This window comes from Metopolophium dirhodum, chromosome 3, assembly GCF_019925205.1.
Source record: "Metopolophium dirhodum isolate CAU chromosome 3, ASM1992520v1, whole genome shotgun sequence".
Classification (NCBI taxonomy): Eukaryota; Metazoa; Arthropoda; class Insecta; order Hemiptera; family Aphididae; genus Metopolophium; species Metopolophium dirhodum.
This window is the reverse complement of record NC_083562.1, coordinates 33,082,004-33,105,598: the sequence shown is the minus strand read 5'-3', so window position 1 is coordinate 33,105,598 and position 23,595 is coordinate 33,082,004. Positions and strand designations below refer to the sequence as shown.

General features: G+C 28.9%; 1 protein-coding gene across 2 annotated transcripts in view; it reads right to left on the bottom strand.

The window, feature by feature from the left end:
* LOC132940916 (uncharacterized) overlaps positions 1-23,595 on the bottom strand; it is a 57,822-nt gene that overhangs the window by 5,415 nt on the left and 28,812 nt on the right. The window contains exons 1-4 of one of the 2 annotated variants that reach the window (XM_061008722.1): positions 17,613-17,889; positions 12,837-13,091; positions 9,911-10,118; positions 5,585-5,950 (exon numbers count right to left, since the gene is read on the bottom strand). In XM_061008722.1, the coding sequence (XP_060864705.1) occupies positions 5,585-5,950; positions 9,911-10,118; positions 12,837-13,055 (793 nt within the window). In that variant the 5' untranslated portion in view covers positions 13,056-13,091; positions 17,613-17,889. Of the gene's footprint in view, positions 1-5,584; positions 5,951-9,910; positions 10,119-12,836; positions 13,092-17,612; positions 17,890-23,595 lie in introns of those variants that run through there. The other variant, XM_061008721.1, reaches the window with a different exon arrangement.

Below are 23,595 nucleotides of genomic sequence, written 5' to 3'. Positions count from 1 at the left end.
GTGGGAAATTTCGAAAGTATTTGCAGTCTTGATCCCTCTCTATACGTTTGCTATAGTTTTCCTTTAGCTCATTCAATCTTGTGTTGTTCGAGACAATGGAATTTCATCATCGTCACCGTGGTTCTCGACCGCGACTTCAAAATAACTGAAAGGTTGTTATTTTTTTTGGACTCGACGAGTCGTTTGATTTCGTGGTAGTGTTTGTTTTCTTTTCGGACGTACAGAGGTCCAAAGGGTGTAGCATTTTTCGTTTCACGGTGAACTTCTAACCATACGAATCAAGTGACCGTATATACCCGACTTTGGAATTGCGCGCGGTTTAGTGCGATAATAAAACTAAATGGCATAGTGATCGATAATATTAGTCCATTCGTTCATGTACCGACACAGCCCGGGTAGATTCGCCTTCGTCAGTCCAGTTTTCGTGCGCGGTTATCAGCATTTAATGACAATAATATTATTCTATAATGAGAATAATCGAATAGTTTTCTTACAAGAGTAAAAATCAAATACAATTTTACATTATTCTAATTAATTCTTTCGAGTTTCAACGATGACTATATTATGAGCGTATAATATATTGTACATGGTAAAAGTCAATAGAAATAAATACTATAAATATACAAAAAATTACCTACATGTGCGTAAAAATGTTCAACGAATGCGAGCTGAAATAATCGATCAGTATCAATATCATAATAATGGTCATCATTTAAAATATTTTATGGTCAACAAATAGCTAAACAGTATTCGAGTTTTTATTTGTTTAATAAAAGCTGGTTGACAATATGTTTGTATATGAATAGATATATTATATCTAACAATTTTTATAATAAATTCATGGTAAACAAAACGAGGAAGTAAAAAAAAATACTGTTTTTCATGATATTAAAATTAATTGTTAGGTTTATTTTTATAAAACGCAATTCCGAGAAAATGTTAAAATAGACATCAACATAATTTCGAGTTCGCTTAAACGGTTAGTATTGATGAGATACATTATTGTAATAACATCGCGAATGTATAATTTCTGAGAATTATAATTATTATTACGTCATACATTTTTGATTTTAACATTTTAACATTTTACTAACATTGTATATCAAATTTGATTTCGAATCGTAAATAGAGAACAATTTTGAAATTAATTTTATACCGTAATCAAAATGTTATGTAGGTACCTACTTCACTGCACAATATCTGGCATACCATTGACGACGAATATAATAACTTATTTACGGATATTCGATATTTCCCAATATTTGTACATGTTTAAATAATTTTATGATAATACGACGCAATACATTATAATTATAACAATGTCAAATATTTTTAATTATTATTTTATAATCAGGACCGAAAATCCGAGTGAATTTGCGTTTGACATTTTATACTTTTGATCGATGTGACCACAAAGTGTTCACAGCGAGATTTCCACAGTAAAAATATAATTTACTGCGTGAACCAACATGGTCATATTATTGTTAGTATTTTTAAAAATATTATATAGGTAATATACCTATATATTATTATGTATTATGCGGTCGTCGAGTCAAGCTCTCGAGGATAAGTGTCAAGAACCGTTGAACATGTTATAATTAACTATTATTATAATCAACGTTGTATACATACAATTATCCAAACAATTACAATATTCTATGTATAATATGGTCCAGTGTTAAAATAGTTACTGAAGCGATCGATAGTGCAAAACGCATACAATTTTTGGATATTTTATTTCAGATTAGCTTTGATTGTGTATTTATTCGAAATGTCAATTGTGATCTACGCACAACTCTAGATTTGTTTTACAAATCAAAAAATGTAAACATTATGAAATATTCAAAATCGATAAAACAATATTATTATTTATTAGAAACAACTGTGTTTATAATAAAATATTAAGAACTTTATGGAATATTATCACACAGTATACTCTCGGTAACTCGAACCTTGATAACTCGAAATTCTCGTCATCTCTAACAGATAAAATTCTTCTTCAAATAACAATAACACATTAAGATTTTGATAACACGAAATTTTTAGTACGTCGAATTTCTTTTTTCATCGTGAGCTTTTAGTTACCGACAGTACACTGTATTACATTATTAAAATTATAAATCATAGATAGGGTAGAAATCGATAAGTTTGAATATGCTTACAGAAATATTATGTCGGAGTAGGGCTTAGAAGTTAGAAGAATTAAATGATTTGAACTAGGTAGGTGTGCAATCATTAAGATCAAAATAGAAATGGCATGACTGATTTTTTTAGAAAATAATTAAAACTAAATTGAGTAATAAAAATAATAAAAGAATATTTCACCCCAGGTAAAACATAATATTATAGTTTTAAACAGTACGTTATAAAGAAATAAAAAAATGCCCTTTGATTTGATTATTATTGGTATTTTATATTTTAGGTATTTGATACATATTATATGTGTAGTATTAAGTTCTCAATAATAATTTAAACGTCATATTATAATATTATGCACATACCTACATTGATTTACGATTAAATTTATTGTACAGTGTACATTATTATGTACCTACGCTATTTTAGTAAAATACAAAAATATGTTTATATTATTAATATTGTTTGTTTATCATGATATTGAGTAAACGTGACACATAATCTCCATACTAATTGCATTATTATAAATCCTATTATTTGAATTATTATAATAACTTTTTAACATACATATTATTATGTTTTTAGTCTATAAAGCATTTTAGGTATTACTTATTTTAAGTAAAATATTTGAAAATTCGAACGAAGTAACAGACGTAACACATTGACAAAATAGAATAAAGCATAACAATTATTATTTATACAATAAAGTACATGATAGCTTGTATATAAATAAGAAAATATAATTTTTAATTTACACGTTTTAAAACTATATTTTTAAATGGAAAAATGCATAAAAAAAAAAATAAAAAAAATGTATAAATAAATTACACAACGTTACAGAACAAAAAACCTGTGTAATATAAATAAATTGATTTGTTCCATTTTACACAAAGGTATTTTTATTTATTGATAATGACTTATTCATTTTCACCCGTATATTGAAAACTAGCACCACGACAAGTTTCATTTTTCGACAGCTAATTTATTATAAAAAATAATACAAAAATAATTTTTATTTTGTCAATAAAAACTATGTGGATGTTTTTTTTTTTCTACAAGATTGTATAGTTATAAATTATAATAATAAAAACGGACAAAATTGACTTGTTTCCACTTTTACTCAAGTGCCATTCTGTAGTGTTCGTTAGTGTAAAAAAATACAAAAAATTACAAACAAAATGTATTTTACAACAACATATTATTACAAGCGGAAAAAATTTGAGAACATTACAACACAAAGAGACTCAATGGTAAAGCGACAACACAATTAATATTTATTTATGTCACAAACAATCATCCGATGATGAACTTTGTCAGATATTTTTAACGTAAAATATAGCATTAAATAAATTAGATTACTTAACATTTTGACGTTTTTCTGAAAAATATATCAAACACGAAATACCAAATAAGTCGTCCACGTCGTGCAAAAATTATTTAAATCAATGTTGGAAATAATAAAAATATGGGTTTTGATCGATGAAAGTACTTACAGATGTGGATGGATAGTTAAATAATTGTTTTATACATTGGCGATGTTGGAACACTAGATGTTGAAATGCCAGAAAAAACTTTTTTAATTAATTCATAAATTTTAGATGAAAAAAATCGTTCTATGACTGTTCAATTATTTGATAATTTGTTCTAAGTTTTTACTATGGCCAAAAGGTATAAAACTCGACCATGTTTTACATTTTCACCACGCGATGTGCGGTAAGAGCTTAAAAACTATTTAAGTGTTGTATATAAAATGTTACATCTAAAATGTTAAACATATGAATTGTATCGAATAACTGATGAAATTAGAAGAAGGTTTTTGGGAGTAAACTATTGTATATCAAATTTCAAAAACTATTTTTAATATAACCTTATCGACTATCGTATATACAATATTTTAATACAAATAAACATGGTGAAAATTATGCTTTTTGGTTCATAAGTTTGTTTGAATTTTTGAAGCGGTGCAAACTTCTGTTTTTTAAATGAGACCTCTCCCTTTATTACCATACATTATTTAGCGGATAATTTATTAAAACATTTTGATGTACCTAATTCAAAATTAAAATGAGTTGTTTCTTAGTTATTAAAATGTTTGTACTAAGGATAATATTTCTTAAAAATAGTTAATAAATTAAAATTAAAATTAAAACGTAAAATTGGATCTAGTATTTATTATACTTTGGCCATTTTTACAAATTATCAATATTGTAATTTTAATATTAATAACTAAAATATTATAAAATACTAAAATTGTCAAATCACTATAGCCCCCATATCTTATAAACCCATTTCCAAGGACTTTTTGTCCTTAGAACATAAGGACATATAACTCAAAAATTACTAGTACGATATTTGACTCTGATACGTCAACATTTTCAAAATTTTCGAAAAATTATGCAGCGTATAATACATTTATAGTTTAAAAGGAGTGTTCTCGTTTGAAAAACAAAAGTTTGTATCTCTATAGAACACTCCTTAAGTAGTACAAAACATCTCAATGATTTGAAAATATAGTCTTAAAGCGGTATATGTTGCTCTGCTGTACAGTAGCGGTTACAAGTGGGTCAATGTATATTGGATTGTATTAAACTTGAATTTAATGATATAATATCATTGTATAAGAAAAACGATTCTGAGCAGAGACTGTTTGTCAAACTGGATATTTTATATTGTTATTATTTATTATAGCCTGTAAGTTGAATTATATCATAAAATTATTATGTCTTATTCGTTTCTAAGGTGATAAACAAAGCGTAAATTTAATTTAAATCCCGTTTTTAGCGGTTTTTCGCTATTTGTCGATGGTTTTTCCAGTGGCATTAAATAACTATTGAGAAAATCGAAAAATGGCCTCTTTAAAGTACCATCTTGGTTGATCCAATTTTCTAATAGTCAAGGTACTATATGTTGAGATCGAAGCACTCCTTCTTGTAAAAATTTTGTATACATGATAAAAAAAATTAAAAATTAAACACCACTATAGCTTCCTCGCTCCGCTCAGAATCTAAAATTCTAAAAAATTGATTTTGAATAACTGCATTATTAAAAAAAAAAAAAAGGGATGAGCATACTTAATTTATAGACATTTCATAATATAATGTATAGTATATAAGTATAATTTGTATAAATATTACGAACGGCATTCAAGAATACGGTTTTTTCAGAGTAGTAGAAAAAGTGTAGTAATTATTCAAATACAAATACCGTTATAATATTTTCAAGAATAGACGCCCCCAGGCATTGGCACTGTTAAACCTAAATCCACGAATTTGCAATATTAATAGTCATCGCCAGAATAAAAATAGTTTTTAAACTCAAACTATTCTATTGTACATTTTCCAATGTCGTATATTTGAATGTTTTAGCGTGCATATTTTAGAGTTTATAATGTCATGAACGTATTCAAACCATAATAATTATGTATTCAAGACGTAATAATTTATTGTACCTGTCGTGTCCGAAAAGTGATTGACTTCCGGATGGTTCGTCTGCGTGATGTTGGCCACTAGGTTCCGGTGCGACAGCGACACGCCTTTGGACAGGCCGGTCGTGCCGCTCGAGTACGGCATAAAGGCCACGTCTACATTCGATCGGTACTTTTTCAGAACGGAAGTGTCCACCATCGGATCGAGCATCTCGTCGAAATCCCATGCGCCGCTGGGTCTCTCGCCTTTGTCGTTTACGGATATGACGTACAGCGGTTTCACGCCGGGCCCGTCCATCAGCTTCTGTGCTTCGAAGACTTTGGGCAACAACTCAGGAATCGTCACCACCCCGACTGCACCGGAGTCCTTAAACTGGTGGGCGAGTTCGACTGGAAAAAAAAACCGAACCGGTTGCTATAACACGCAATGACTTGCAGAAATTTTGGAATTTAGAAAACCGTATTCAACGATATTATATAGTACAATGATGCCACGCGCAGTGGAATTTAGGGATTTTTTTTACCGATTTGCCAAATACAGACAATTGCAACGCTTCTGTTTTGTATAATACCTAGCATAGTATAACTAATAATATGATTGCTTACTGATATTGTGGACAACATTTAAAGATCTAGCATTGCGATAACCGAAAATCAATAAATTATGGAAAAAAAAAATCCGCGTCAAGCAGTAATTAATGTTGCATAGGTTATACGAAACATTTCTCAAAATTATTTTTAAATTAAATTTATAGTTTGAAAAAAATCTGCTTGAATATTCTGTTAAAGTTCATAAAAAAATCAAACCACATTTTATAAAAAAATTGAATCTTTTAGGCTTATTTTAATTGAAAATCGGGAAAAGTTATCTGATCACGTAGATAATATTGTCTATAACTATAACGATCGTTTGCACATAACACATTATATTAGTATCACAGCATCGTTCCACACAACACACGTGGACCAATTTCGACATGTCCTACGCGAAAATTTCAGTTGTTCCGTATGCGTTTACGTCTATCGTTCATTGAATTCCGGTCGGCTGCCGATGACGTTATACCACCACCGGTTGACTCGCGTGTGGTGCTCTGCGTAATGGTTTTTTGATTACCTACCTGAGAACCATTTCCCCCGCATATATTTTTCCGACCGTCATTGTATAGTAATTATTTTGGTATCGATTTTCTCGTTTCGGTATTTTGGGGATTTAAATATACCTACACAACTTTTTTTTTTTGTAATATCTAGAACAGTTGTTGCAAAATACTGAAATAAATAACCAAACTGTTGGATAAAAACTAACGCAAAAAAAAAAAAAAATGAAAGAAAAACGTGAACAATTTCAGACAAAAGATGTATCACCCTCTCGGGAAATACCTATTTATACTCTATGTACTTGGGGTCTTGGTTATTTTTTTCAGGAAATAACGTTATCGATACCAATATTATGAGCTAACTTTGGCCCGTAAGATTGTCCCTATAATACTTTATCGAATAAACCATTCTGGATCAGTAAATTTATGAAAACTATAGGAATTTCTACGAACTACAATGCTAATCGTTCAAATAAATTATTCAAAGTAAAATTCATCGTCACAAGATCTGATGAGCCGCGTGAAATAAAACCACTACAAATATAACAGTCAGCGTCTGAATAACGTTTAAATTATAATAGAGTATAATATTAGTATAGTGTTATCAAAAATAATATATTAAATTCCGAAGTCAGTCATTAACTGATTTTTTAACTTTGTAAGAGTCTTATGGAAAAAAGTATTTCAAATATAGCTAATTAGTTATAGTTTATACGTTTACTTAATATTGTTGACGTTGAATTATTATTTAATTGTGTTTTACAAGACTTAGACACATATTATTTATTACATTGGGTAGCAGTCTTGCACGCACGATTGCCCACTTAGTACCAAATCTCATCCATCCAATTTATTCCTAAATTAATATTCAACAAAAATCTAGGATCCCACAAAAATTCAATTGTATATTGGAATACCCACATTTCCGAAACCACTTGAAATTGTTATAGTCTTCATACATAATCAAACGCTTGACTCCACGACAACCAACCTACGTACACTCAGACTGAACTTTTGCTCCTTTTTCATACAGAGTTTTACCTACTATTATTAAGTCATTTTTCCAGTATCTCACGAGACTTTCTTTTACTACAAGTTTCAATAATAAAATTACGATAACACGGCGTCTTGAATAGGCAATTTCGCTGCGCGATCCATGATGGTTTTTTTTCCGATATCTTATTTATGAATATTTTATAAGCAACCGCAACATGTTTCTTATTTATAACAACAAAAATAAAATAGACGCATTAAATCACAAAAGGTTACAGACATACTTATGATACTACATTTTAAGCGCGTCACAGACAACGACTTTATTCATGATATATCAATGCATTTTTTTTCATGTTAATGTATTGGAGCAAGAAAACCGGTACAGTTTTTACTTTTATAATATTATGTCATGTGATTTTTTGAACTGGCAAACAGAAGCATTGCAAATATACATTTTAATATACATATATCTCGTGTGCAAATTGTACATCCATAATAATATGGCGTTGAAGGATCTTACCTCTGACTGAAACAATTTTTTATCCACATAATTTCATAATCACACAACTCATATACAATATTTATAGGGCTTTATAAATTCACTTTTAATTTGTAAGCCACTCTGAACAGTATGTGTTTTTTTAGTAATTTAATTGAAATTGTCAATATCAAACCCGTTAAAAACTAGTTGAACTTGTGTGTCAGCCTTCATATTTTATTATACAGAGTGATTCTTTTAGCAGACAACGGTCATTATAATATATCAGTAAAAGTTCAAGTTTTTAAATTTTTTTAGGGAGATTTTTCAGGTTATACATTTGTCTGCAACGACTCCTAATTTTAAATACTTATAATCTAAACTCTAAATCAATCGAATAATTAAAAAAAAAAAAAAACATACATTAAAAATACGTTCAGGTACTCTGCAAACAATATTGAACGGTAAACCAATTTAGTTATTTGACTATAACTAAAAATTTCTGGTTTATAGTTGTAAAACGTTTGTTGCTGGTAAGAGAATCACCATGTACATATATAACAATATTGACCCTAGGTAAATATTATATCCTGTACTTAAATATCTGAGTAAAAAAAAACAACGGGAAGTACAAAAACCCAATTTAATAATAATATATAGAAAATAGCCCGTTTTAAACAAATAATAATAATTAGATTATTTAAGTATGATTGTTAAATGTTTATAATATATTATTATTTAAAGAAAAAATCTAATGCGATCATTCATAAATTAAAAATTTTTTTATATATTTTAAACTTGAATAATTTAATTCATTTTTTATAATTTATAAAAAAGCTAGCTGTCCCATTTGACGTTGCCCCGGCCCCACAGATTTGTATTTTTAATAAATATATTTATAAAATAATTTTATGTATATACCATATTTATTTTAATTATAAAAAGTAATTTAATATGTAACCAATGGCAGGCAGCTATTTAGATAAACAAAAAATTAGCATGGACTACTTAGTATAAATCGTACGTGAATCAAACTACTTTCTAAGCTTTCCCGGTATCGCTAAAAACAATTTCAAATTTTCTCAAAATCAGTCGAGTGGTTTTTGAGTAGGTACTTATATAAGCTACAATTTACAAACATACCTATTCAACTCTCTTATTTGTTTCAAGATATAATTTCTTTTTCGAAATCGTATACGTGCCCAATAAACCGATGGCAACCATAAAAAATTTAAAATTAAAAAAAAACTTATTACTCCTATTACTATTATAATACACTATAAGCTGTACAAATAGTACAAATATATTTTATAAACAAAAAAAATAACAATATCTATCCTAAATCTCAAAATCCTTATTTGAGCACTTCTCCGGACGGGACATACTGGCTTCCGGGTCTAACTTTGAATCTAAACCATCCGGGACCCACTCAAACACACACACAAAAATTTATCAAAATAGGTCTGGCCGTTTGGGAGGTGTTCAGTGAGGTACGTCTGTACAGCTGAAGACTTATATAAAGAAATTATATCGTTGTTAATATTATTTTAACAGGCAGTTTTAAATTTGGATTTTTTGTCCTACCCACTCCTACCCGTTACTTTTTTTTACCGAGAAATTTTTAACCGTAGGGTATATTTTTTACCTAGGACATTTTGTCCCTCGACAATTTTTCCCCATACCGATAATATTATTTATTCATCGTCTATACATGGGACGATTTTTTTTTTTTAGATATGTCATAATATATAATTAGATGGTCGAGAAACCGTAGCGCACATGACGTGTAGACGGGATTGATCGTGGTCACGGCCAGGCCGGCTTCGATGGCACCCAGCGCGGTCACGGCGAACTCAGGAACGTTTGGCAACAGCACGGCCAATACTTGGCCCGTAGTCGCACCTCTCTTCTTCAGGCTGGCCGCAAATCTCTTGCACGCCAACCTCGTCTCGTGGTATGTGAATTTCCTGTTGGTCACTCCGCACACCTACGTTTCGAGAAAAAACACAAAAAATGAAAATAAAATAAAATTGATGAGATAAAAACGCGTTAAATTGACGAAAAAAATTAAACTTATGCACATAATTTATATGTATAAGGTTTCTCCGAAAAGTTGAAATGTTTTAATAATATTTGTATCTATGTTGTTTTATGATAATATCATACGTAGTTAACCCATAAAATGATATGCGTAAAATAAATATGTTAATTTATAAATAAAACGCGTTTACCAGTTATTTATTTATAAAAAAAAAACCTGCAGTCAAACATGAAGGAAAAATACAGCAATAGGACACATAATTTTAATTAAAAAAGTATGTACTATAATACAACAAGCCTTTCCAAATAATTGCTGCAGCAATATTGTAAAAAACATTTAAATTATACCTACCCATGGTTTTAATGAAACACATATATAGCAATAAATCCAACTGTTACTATAGCAGGTCCTCTTAATAAATAAAGTTGTAAAATACGTAACACTCCACCACCTTATAACAATAATTATGAACCACTAATTTAATATAATATGATATATAAATAATAATTATAATACATACAAACAATCAATGTATAATATGACTTTATTTATGAATGTATCTAATGTACCTATTATTGTATTTTTAAAATGATTAACGGCTTTTAAATTTTTACGGAAATAATAGACGTGACATTTAAACAACCAGTTTTTTTTTTATCGTTTTTTTTATACGATGAAATACGTAGGTCCTCGAAAATACTACTAGTACCTACTCAATGACCGGATGCTGTGAAACAACTCGTAAACAATTAAACGACAACTATATCATGTTTAATTTCTTTTTATTAAAATTAGTTAGTCAAACATTTGTTTAATAATTTAATTTGTATTTAAATTAGTTCAAATTAAAAAAAAAATCGTTTACATCAACTATACGCGTGTTCCACGAACACATATTTTAGCATAATATTATTATATTTACATCTCTGCTCTTATTATTCAGTCATTGTTTTAAAAAATATACTTACAACTCGTTAAACGTATTATATCGAATTAAAAACGAATGTATTTAAAATTTAAAATTTAGCTTGAAAAATATATTGGTAGACACCGGTTATTCATTCATACATGTTGGAATGTTATAATAAACCTTGTGTGTCACATTATCCATACGTCTCTGCTGGAATGATTCTATTTTCTTAATAAATTGACAAATGTAATTTCAACAACTCGTTTCATCATAAGGCTAATTTTAATTTTTTACATAGGTAGGTACTCTGTTTACTTTTTTGCATTACCAATGCTTGGCGTTGACTTTTTAGTCGGCGCATAACGTATAATAATAATAATAATTATAAAAAATATTGTACACACAATCGTTAAAATATTAAAACATTTTCAACGAGGTCGGAAAAAATGCACACGCGATATTTAAGAGGTCGTTGTATAAATATAAAAACAAATTTATAATATTCACTTTAACATATATTTTAATGATATACCCATTGCACTTGCCTACATTTCACGTCGGTTGTTTTATTTAAACGAAATGAGGACATTTCGCTCGTTTGTGATAAAAAGTAGTTTGTAATTATGTACACGCGTGTATATCGTGCATATCACTGCACTGACGTGTATATAATATATTATTACATATACGAGATACTTTAATGATCCATTACATTTCCATTTTATGTCCGTAGACTCACAAATATCCATATATGATAACCAGGGCCATATTTACACTTTTTGCGTCCGGTTTCAACAATATTTGTACGACCCCCCCCCCCCCCCCCCCCAAAAAAAAAATAAAAATAAAAAATATAATCCGTTTTTTTAATTGTTTGGTTATAGTTATTTATTTATGAAAATTTTGTTGAAAACACAGAGCACGATGATGAATTATTTTAATTACTGTCAAAATGTATAACAACATAAAACTGTACACTATAAAAAAAAATTACAAAAATTAGTAGTTATCGTTGATTGGCAAAATGAGTAAATGACGCCGAATGGTCGTATCATAGTCATGCAATGCAAAAAGTCCAAGTATAGGTACTCAAACAAATTCTTACCAAAAAAAAATTTATTTATATAACATTATAAAAATTATAAACATTATTTATGTAACACCGGCGCCTGGCCGCCCGCCTGATACGGCTCTGATGATGACACCCATACCATATTATTATGAAGAATAAATGATTTTATATAAGTCGGTGTAATAATATTATGATGGTTGTGTAAGTAGAGTTTAGGAAGTAAATAAAACGAGATAAGCTATTTATCGAAAAATCATGACCGTCGTATTTTTAGCCGTAACGTCATAATATGAAATATTTTAATATCCTAGACATTTAGGTTGGTCAAAAAATGTTAGTATTTAATGTATTGTATACGTCATACGTACAAATAGATATGTGACAATATACGTGATGATTATACGCGCGTGTATTAAAGACACAAAAAAAATAAGTGTCGTCTAAAATAGAAAAATGACATTTGGATATATTATATATTATAATATATAATATCACGTCCAGATATACATCGTTTTCCGATATATTTTTATTCTAGGATCTGCCGAATATGCAAAACCCACAGCACAGTTTCGATGTTTGATATTGGGTATATTATGTACCTATAATACTGACATCTTATAGATACATCGTAATATAGGTATTGATTGCAAGTCCGCGACATCAATCGCGGAGATTCACTCACCAGTGCGTCTTTGTCCGGCCACCTCTCCAGGCCGCTCCACACGAATTCGTCTATCAAATTTTCCGGGATCTGAACGTCGGGAAACGGCGAACGGACCACTTTAGACTCGGTGCGATGTCGGACCTGTTGACTCTGGCCGTTGCAGGCCAGCGGGACGCACGTCCGCCGCAAATGACCGCGGCTCAAAAGCCGGCCCCACTGCAGTCTTACCGGCATCATGACGCGACGAGCACTAAACGACTCGGAAGACTTCACCTGAAACGACAACAATATCAGTAAATCGACTTCGATAATATTTTGAGATGATTAAAATCCTATTGGGAAGCTTCGGCGCTACAAGATAATCCGTAACGGCAGCGGCGGCGGCGGTGGTAATTCGTGAATCTTCGAACGTTCATTTTTTTTTTATTATTTAGGATAGTATCGCGTGTTTGGGTCAATAAAGTAGTTAACCGCTCAATACTGTACTGGTGTGGAGTGTACCTCACAATCGAGTTGTAGCTCACTGTGATATAATAAGTGTTAAATTTAAATTCGATGATATCATTGAATATACGGAAAACGACGCTGATCGGAGACGCTCGGTCGCAATCGATATTACTATAAGTATAGTTACATTTCATAAAATTATATATTTTATATTTCTGGCTATTATACTAATTTACATAACTATTATTTAGTGATTCCGTGTAAGCTATTAGAGTGCAGGGGTCTCCAACGTACGGCTTTTGCAATTATTGAATATTTTTATAATTTTTTAACTTCAATATAATTTGTAAATGTTATTGATTTTGATAATTGTTGTCAAAATATGAACTTTATGTTCCTATATGTAAAATATTATATATATAAAAAAAATATTTTCTTAATAATTGAAGTAGGTATATTTAAACGATTGTAAGCTATTGCAAGCTAATAAACTAAGTATTTTAAGCAATAAAAATAATTTTATAAAAGTTTCTATGTATTTTTACTTATTTTTAAAAAAATAAAATCGATTTGGATGAAACCTGGTTTTAGGTACTTACACACAAATTTCCCTTTTTCCATAATTTTTTTTCCCAATTATTCTGAAAAAATACTGAGAATTGTGGACCCTTCAAAGGACAAACTAGATCCAATTTTCTGCCAGAAATGTAGTTACCAGAGGGTGGCCAAAGTCGAAAAATGAATAAAAAAACACACACACCATTGAAAAATCAATACATTCATCGCACCACTCAGAATCTATAGAAACATGTTGAATTATTCTAAAATCGTAAATTTTTAAAGGAGTTTTTATTCATGTGGCTTACTCGGGAATAATGAAAATATAAATAATTTGATCGTCCGCCAATGTGTAGATAAGATAATGATAAATTATCTTAAAATTATTATAGTACAATAGTATATCGGATCCAAGTTCAAAATTAAATTAAATTAATGTACGATTAGTATACGTCAAGGTAACGAATCCGACGATTAAATTATACTACCTATGGAAATGTAGTTTATGGAGTTAAAAATAATAATAATGATAACTGCTGTGGTGATCGGAACCCGGCTAATGGGCTTTCGACTGTATACTTTTTCGAGCTTTATCTCGGTCGTCTCACGGAGTTGTTGAATTTTTAACTTTTAAATAATTAAAACCCGCGCTCGAACAAATGCTTTTAGATTAATTATGAAAAAGATATAATTGCCTTTCGGACTGCGATGTCGTTTCACTTTCTTTACAGTTTACGGATTTTCAGTAATCATCGTCGTGGCCTTGAATTATATATTTTAAAATAAACGCTTAATTCACAAGAACCGAAATAATTACGGTGTTGCCATTTTTGCTAACAATATTAAAATATAATAACGATGATGTTTTTAAATGACTTTATTAAACTATAAAACTATTTACTAAGCAACTAATATATGTTTAGAAAAAAGTTTAAGCAGCCTATATATTTTGGGTACTTATATTATATCATAATGTATTTATCATTAATCTGTAAAGATTGGTTTTATTGGCTGACTGTCGACGAAATCGTTAACCAAACCTAACCTATATTGATACGTATTTGATATTGTCATATTTAACTATATGCTGACGTGAGGTGACGTTGGCTTATAAGTAAGTATGACAACGAATAAAAAGATATCGTCTCCATACGTTTCAACAAATATAAATGTATATAAATATATAAAATACGTGTAAATAATAAGTATATACAGGATGATTCGCCAAGCATGGTTACTCTCTCTTAATTCCTCCAATAATGCAGTTATTCAAAATTTAATTTTTGGAAGTTTCTAATATACGACTCAAAGGCCATATTTTAAAACTCTTGCTATTTTTTGTGTTAGGTACATAAGAGTGTCCTATGGAAATACAAAACTTTGTAAGATATGGGGGCTATTTAGTGATAGTAATATATAGTTTTAGTGACTTTATCTAATCTTCTATCAACGTTTATAATTCGTAAAAATGGTCCGAGTCTTAGTATAAAATATAATCCTTAGGAACCTAGTATAAATATTTTAATAACTGAAAAACTACACGTTCAAATGTTGAACTATAGGTAGGTACCTACATCAAAATTTAAAAAAAAAATGTATTTACTATATAATTTACAGCCAACGATGCGCGGAAGGGGGGTTCTAGTATGAAAAATAGAAGTTTGTATAGCCACAGGATACTATTGAAAATTTGAAAATATTATGGTTTTTTTATTATAATATTTAAAAAGGTAGGAAAGTAGATGTCGCTCTGCTGTACAGTATGTTACAAGTGGGTCACTATAATGGATGGTGTTAAATTTGAATTCAATGATATAATATCATTTTATAAAAAAAACGATTCGAGTTAAACATTTTATACATTTTTAACTACAAAATAATTAATAAATTATAAATTTGATAAGTGTTGTCAAAATTTGAACTTTAAATGCTTATAAAAAAAAATTTTGCACATGTATTAAATATTTTTCAACTGCTATTAGAACGATATACCAGGAGCCTTATATTAAAATAAATATTCACGCTTTTTTACCCAACAAATAAAATTTTATTGATATTTATAGAAAAAAAAAAAACTAAAAAAAATGAAAACTCACAATGTCCGTAAACAACTCAAAAAGAGTCAAAATATTTTCAAAATTTTATCGTGTATAGAAAATGCTAATATAAACATTCAGTGAAATTTTCAAGTATCTACAGTGGTTTGTTTTTTAATTACAATAAAATAAGAAAATTGTTACATGAGAAATCGAGTGAATATCAAATGTTGTAAAAATATAAATTTCAGACGCTCATAAAAATTTAATTTAAGTTTCTTGTAGACATTTTTTTTTGATAAAGGTAGACAAACTTATGAGTAATCTTATATTACATTTTCAAATCTTAGATTTAAAAAGAAAAATTTCTATGAATTCTCAACGCAAAATAATTTGCTAATTTTCGTGATTTTTCCGTATTTTGTCAAAATTTGAACTTTAAATGCTTATAAATAAAAACTGTGACTAAGGACTTTTAATTTTTTTCATCTGCCTTTGAAACAATAACCTAGGAGCCTTCTATTCAATTTTCAAGCTTTTTTACTCAACAGATAAAATTGTATTGATATTTATAGAAAATAAGACTAAAAAAATTGGAAACTGACAATGTCCCTAAACAACTCAAAAAGAGTCAAAATATTTGGAAAATGTTATGGAGTATAGGAAATGCAATTATAAACATTCAGTCAAAATTTCATGTCTCTACGGTAATTTGTTTTAGAGTTACACCAAAAACCAAAATCGATTTTCTCGAAAACAGATTTTGCGTAAAAATTCCCGTTTTTCCTTAATTTTTCTTTTGTTTTTCACGTCGCTTTTGAAAACTTCCTATCAGAAAAGTTACTGTTGAAGAAAATACAAGCACTTTTACTGTCCTAAAAGGTGATGACAGACATAAAAAAAAATAAAAAAAAAACACACATCATTGTAAAATCAATACATTCATCGCGTCGCTCAGAATCTAAAATTTAAAAAATCAACATTCGAATAAATTTATTATTAAATGGAAAAGTGAGCATGTTTGGTGAATAACCCTGTATATAATAGCACCAATCAATTATATAATGTAATTCATCAAGTAATTTGCAGTTAACAGTGAACCTGTATGAAATAAAAATTGGGTACCTATATGATTGTAATAATTATATTAATCTACTACACAGGTACAAACTGTAGGAATTTAAATAATAATTAGGACCCTAATAATATATTTACATATTGACAAAAATCAAACATACATTATTATTGAAACTTAATGTTGTGGTTCACCTTCCGTTCATAATTTAAGGTAAAAAAGATTACAAAACGTATATAAGACATATTTGACATAATTATTATTGTATTTACAATATTACAATTGAAACAGTTAAGTTGGGCACTTAAGTAATAAATATATTTATGTAGGTCAAGATGGAAACACTAACGTCTGATTGCCAAATTGCTTATTAATAATAGCTTCAATTATTAGTTTCCCATGAAGGTATATATTATTTATAATGTGTTATGCTCGTATACGAAACGATCAATAATCAAAACATATTTTTTCATTAATCGAAGTTATAATTTGAAATGACAATACTAGATTATAATATTATATTTAGTCGCACTGTAAATAACGCAACAGAAATACAAATTAATAGAACAGTTATTTACTATCTGAAAAACTAAAAACATATTGTGTACCTAGTTAACTAAAAATTGTGAAAAATTAGTATGATGCAGCTTCTAAAAGATTTATCTTAAATTCGCTTACCCAAATATGATAATCTCCTCCATTATACGAGATAACAAATATTATCTTACTTTTATGAGTAGTAAACTATAATTGTTTAGATTTGTTTGTAAGCCTATATAATATATATATATGGTTCAGTACACACTAGTTATATAAGCAAATCTAATTTTTGAAATATTCCAAACATAACATTTTGTAATTTAATAAAAACCGGAGCTCTGTATGAAATATTTAGCATTTTTGTTAATCAATAATACTCATTCCCTTGACGATTTTGTCAACACTAACGTCGAAGTGTCGAACACAGACTGAAACGTTTCGGCCCATACAAATCATTTTTATATAGGTAGAATGATTTGATGACGTCATTAACCGACACGCGACTGTCATATTGGTCGATTATCACTTATTATAGTGATAACTTATATCACTTATCACTGGATAAATTATTTATTGATTTGTTATAATTTAATGTTATTTTTTCTTCGACCATTTTTGAAAATGGTTTAATAACTTGCAATGTTTTATATTGTATTTTATGTTTTAAATGTAAATGATTCTTGAATGACTACGACTTGTGTTAATCATAATATCGATTAAATGTATTATATATATAGTTCTACGACTATTCTTTTATTGGATAATTATCTTGTTTAAATAAATAAACTATAATGTAAATATTTCGTAGATTTTTTTGAGTTTTTTATCCATTACATAAAATATTTACATTTAATGGATGATAAAGTAACCTAATCTAACTAGGTCTCAACTTATCTAACATATTTAATTCATGCATTAAATACAAATGAAAAAAATAATAATATATTAAAATGTAACAGTGGTATTAGGTATATTAATTTTCTAATATAATTTATTGATTTTTTTAAACAGTATTATTGTATTATCTATATTAAAGTGAAAGTAATACATATATAAACATGACTTAAAAATTACATCAACACTTTTTCTTAAATTATATCATTACAGATAAAATACAATAAATTCAATTGAAACATTCACATAGCTTAAATAAGTAAAGTAAGTCATGTACATATATAACTAAGTTAGCTGGTAATTCATTAATTTATATTATATTTGCAGATAAAAGTTCTGGCGACCTCTACAATATTTATGACTTTAAGCATTCTTATATTATATGTAGTTAAAACATGACAAAGTGGTATACAAATGTTTTTAATGTTTCATCATTTTAAGAGTTCATTTTTAAATTTTTTTGCATATTATGTATATTTGGCCCTACGTTTACTCATAAGTGCATATTTGGCTGGTTTTCAGATATGAGTACGTATTTTATGCACATTTTTGCTATGAACACTTATTTTTTTTATAAATAATCATAATATTAATCATCTTAACAAACAATAAATGACCACTTATAATTAATAATTAATAATATACTTAATATTTGGATGAGAAAAAATATAATAAAATATGTCACTTTTCATATTAACTATAATAAATGTTTAGTTAGGCGCATCTTATTTTATAAAATGTATTATATTTTTTCTAGATTATATCCTAGTCCAGTGGTTCCCAACCTCTTTGAGACTATTACCCATAAGTCAGGTTAGATATTAACAAATACCCCTCCCTATCAAAAAAAAGTTGAGTAATAAAAAAAATAATGATCATTTACATAAGTAAACTTAAAATAAGTACTTAAAATAAAAATAAATAATTTAACTTTTACCCCTCAAAAAATCGTGTTTTTACCCCTTAGGGGGTAATTACCCCCAGGTTGGGAACCGCTGTCCTAGTCGAATCCTTCTCAACAGACTGAATAATTACTTAATTTATAATAAAAATAAAAGATAATTTAAAATGAAAAAAATTGAATGCATACTTTCGGAACATACCTTTCATTGTTTTAGTAATTTTTAGGGCATAAATGCATACATATTTAAATACTTTTAGGGCACGGATAAGCCTACCCCTAATTTTTATACAAAATAAATAACTGAAACCAAATATTTGTGTGATGTAAATGATAGGTTTGATATAAGGCACCATACAACTACGACCTGTAATATTTCTGACAGATTGACAGTAAATATGAATTTATTGGAGCGAATAAACACCGCTTAAAAGGTATCTCGGAAAAAATGTAACAATCTTTATAATAATATGATGGATTTTGCAATTTATTCGGAATCCATATAGGTTAGGCACACACACACACACACACACACACACACACACACACACACACACACACACACACACATACAAATAAATACATATATGCACACTATTTTATATTATACAGAATGTACTAAAGAAAAGATTTTGATTAACCTTGGGCGAGTGTAACATGCATCGTCCAAAATCCACGAATCCTACGTAGATTCATTTCTGGTTAGACGAACACCGTTAAAATCACAATATTACAAGAAATATATTACTGCCGTCGGTCCGTATACTTCCGTTAGGGTTGAATAATAGACGAGTTGTATGTCTTAGGTTTCATAAAATATCGCGTTTATTGACCGGGTAAGAAACACGACCGCGGTATCGATTTTTTTTTTTTTTCAAGAGCTCATAATAAACATAAGCCAACATTTAAACTCGGTTTTTTTCTCGTCGATCCACTGCACCTGCTTATACGACAGCGGGGCGGAGGGGGGCCCCGATTTACGAAATCACTGCAGTCCATCGGTTAAAAAAAAAGTGTATGTACCTATATGCCCAAACTTCCGTAGCGCACTCTATATATTGTGATGATACGTAATCTACGACATTCCGACTGGGAACGATTTGAAAGTACACGGTCGCTGCTGGTCATAATGTTTATACAATGTGTGTCGTGCCGCGTTCCGTATAAGAATAATATCATAATATACTGAATAACCCAATTATTGACGTACGTGCGTGTCGTTCCTATTATAATGGTATATGCGTGCAAGGTGCAACGGTATTGTTGTGTAGGCACCTACTACACGGCGTACTGTGGGTGTATTGTGTGTATCAACAATTTGCTGAACTTTAGGACTTTAACAACACCGCACGCGTTATCGGGAAAATCAAATAAAGTGCATACACGAATATAGGTGCGATCGAATATAAGAACATATATAGGGCTGTAGGTAATCACTAATATTCGATACATATTGTTTGAGTCGTATTTTTTTTTGGTCGACTGATTACGACATTGTATAGGTTATAAAATAATAATTACAGGCTAAAATAATTTATTAGTCGCCTATACCACAACTAAGTATTCTATATACCATATGTTTATTCGTATTTCGTAATAATAACATGTACTGGTAGTATATAGGTACAAATGTACCACTACGAAGCGTAAAATTAGTTTTACATAAAAAATGAGGAACGGCATGCAGTATACGTGATTCGGTACCACCCACTGGACGTATACAGGGTTGTTGAGTAATTTAATAATGCATTTTTTCAAATTCTTGAGATTTTTCGTACTACTTACTTAAATATAGTCTCCTGCGGGAAAACAATGCCAATTATTTAGTGGATAATTTTTTTGAACAAATTTATGTATCTGATTTAAAATTCAAAACAGTAGTTTTTCAGTTATTAAAATATTTATATTATTAAGGATAATAGTCCTTAAAAATTGTTTTGCAATAGTATAAAATAGATGTAATATCGGATCTAAAGTATTTATTATATTTGGACCATTTTTATGAATTATATAAATTTATAGATTAATATAATTTAGTAATTACTAAAATCTTTAATGACCATTGCTTCCATATCTTCCAAACCCATGTTCGTGGACCTTTACTCGTTTGAATTTGAATAACATAATAAAATAAAGTGGCTTGTCACGGAATGCGACTGAGAGTAAGTAACGCCCGCTGCTACTAGCTCCCGGATGGGTGACCACCCGGGTTCGTAGTAGTAAAATCCTTGCCACACATACACGTGTTTGCTTATATACCGTAACAACACCTTACCATACCAACCTTACCAACCATAGTTCATAATCCCTCTAAAACAGCTAACGGCGTTAGTCGCCGGACTTAAGTTCAATAATAAAAAAAAAAAAAAAAACATTTTCGAAAAAAAATATCTACTAAATAATACTCATCTCCTTGACGATTTTTTCAACACTGACGTCGAAGTGTCAATAACATTATGTATATCAATAAAATAGTACGTTTCGGTGGTTCGAACAGGATTTCGTTACTATTTTACATATATTTTCCATCCCTGAAATTCATATTAAATTATCTATTCCGGAATGTGCCTACCATTAGGAGGTAATACTATTGTCAAATACAGACATTTAAATAGGTATATATATATATATATATATAATATTAATACATAATGCACAAATACGTATACCTATATTGTACGCGTTTGATTATAAGTACGGAGAAAACTCTTGAACATCAAAAGCAAAGCGTTTCAATAACCCTCAACATTATAGTTTTTCAAACTTCAAACTTCAAAGTAATATTTACTCATACACAAACCTTTTACCGTACATTTTATTTCAACAATCGCTGAATACGTTGTTTTTACCAATATATATTCAACCTATTTTTTCATAACTAATAATATTGTTTAATATAATATAATAATACTTTGGATTTAAAAAGTAAATAATTTATCGATATGCTCTACGTAACAATAACATTTATATTCATATTATAATAATATCATTGGTAGAAAGGGCATATGAGATAATTTTGTATAAAAAAGAGAACAATATATCCACTTATTTTTACTTCAATTGTTGGCCTAATCCCCAAGCAACACACTATTAAGATAATGATATAATATATTATCAACAAAATTAGAAATAGATACAAAGTGTGCATTTTTGTGGAATTTCCCATTTCATGTTTTTTTTTAAGGGCGTAAGATGACTTGTTAACTTCTTGCAATTTCCATACATTGTGTATAAATGGCGAATAGTATGCCTTTTGTATCATGAATAGAACTCGTATAAAAATTAATTAGATACCTAGGCAGATATAAAAGTACATATTTTTTTTATGGTCATATTATAAATAAAATAAGTGACCTAATAAATGTTAATAATACAAAACATTGAAAACAGTATCCATACTGTTATTATAATCGTTAATATAATATACATAATAAGCAGTCCAAACGTTACTCAACTAGAAATACTGAACTTTTAATCAGATTCCCTTTAAATTAACTTGAGTAGAAAAAGCTTAAGAAACACGTGAATGCCAACATTATTCTTTGTTAATTACACACTGAGCAATATAAAATTGTAATTGAATTCAGTAGCGTAGAAAAATGTATTTTGGAGGCAACATTATTTTTGTCCTCGTGAAACACAATTATATGTTAAGAAATTATACATCTTTTTAGGAATGAAATATTAATTTTAATCGTATCTTATTTCTTTTGTAACACAATTCAAAGTATAAATAAAAGGTTTTACAGGTTAGACCTTGAGAGATTCCCAAGCTGAACGTAATTACTTACATACATAAACCTACGTAGTAAATGTAAACAATTTATTCTTATATAGAATTTAAAAGAACACTAATTACGTTTTTATGTCTGTAACTAGGTCAAAACAACCAAAATGTATAAGAATCATAATATATTATATATAGGTATATAACGAAGGTATCTGAAGTAGGTACAAACTTTAATTTACATAATTACAAACTCAATACATCTGCGGCGGACGCACGGTATACAATATTATGATGAGTTATAATATATATATATATCTTAGAAGTTTCCGCTTCTAAAAATGATAATAATACTTGCAATTTTTGAAATTGTAATAAGTATATTCCTTGATTCTATTTGTTCGCGATTTATATCTCTTCATAAATATGAAATGCAGTCCACGTTTCTCGGAAATTCAAACAAACGAAACAGCGATAAATCGAATATTTCGATTGTCTTAAAAAAATATAAAAAAATATCCTACAAACCACTGTCACTATAATTTTTACTATAATTATTATTATAGACGTTGACTTACGTTTTTCATTAACTCGATTCA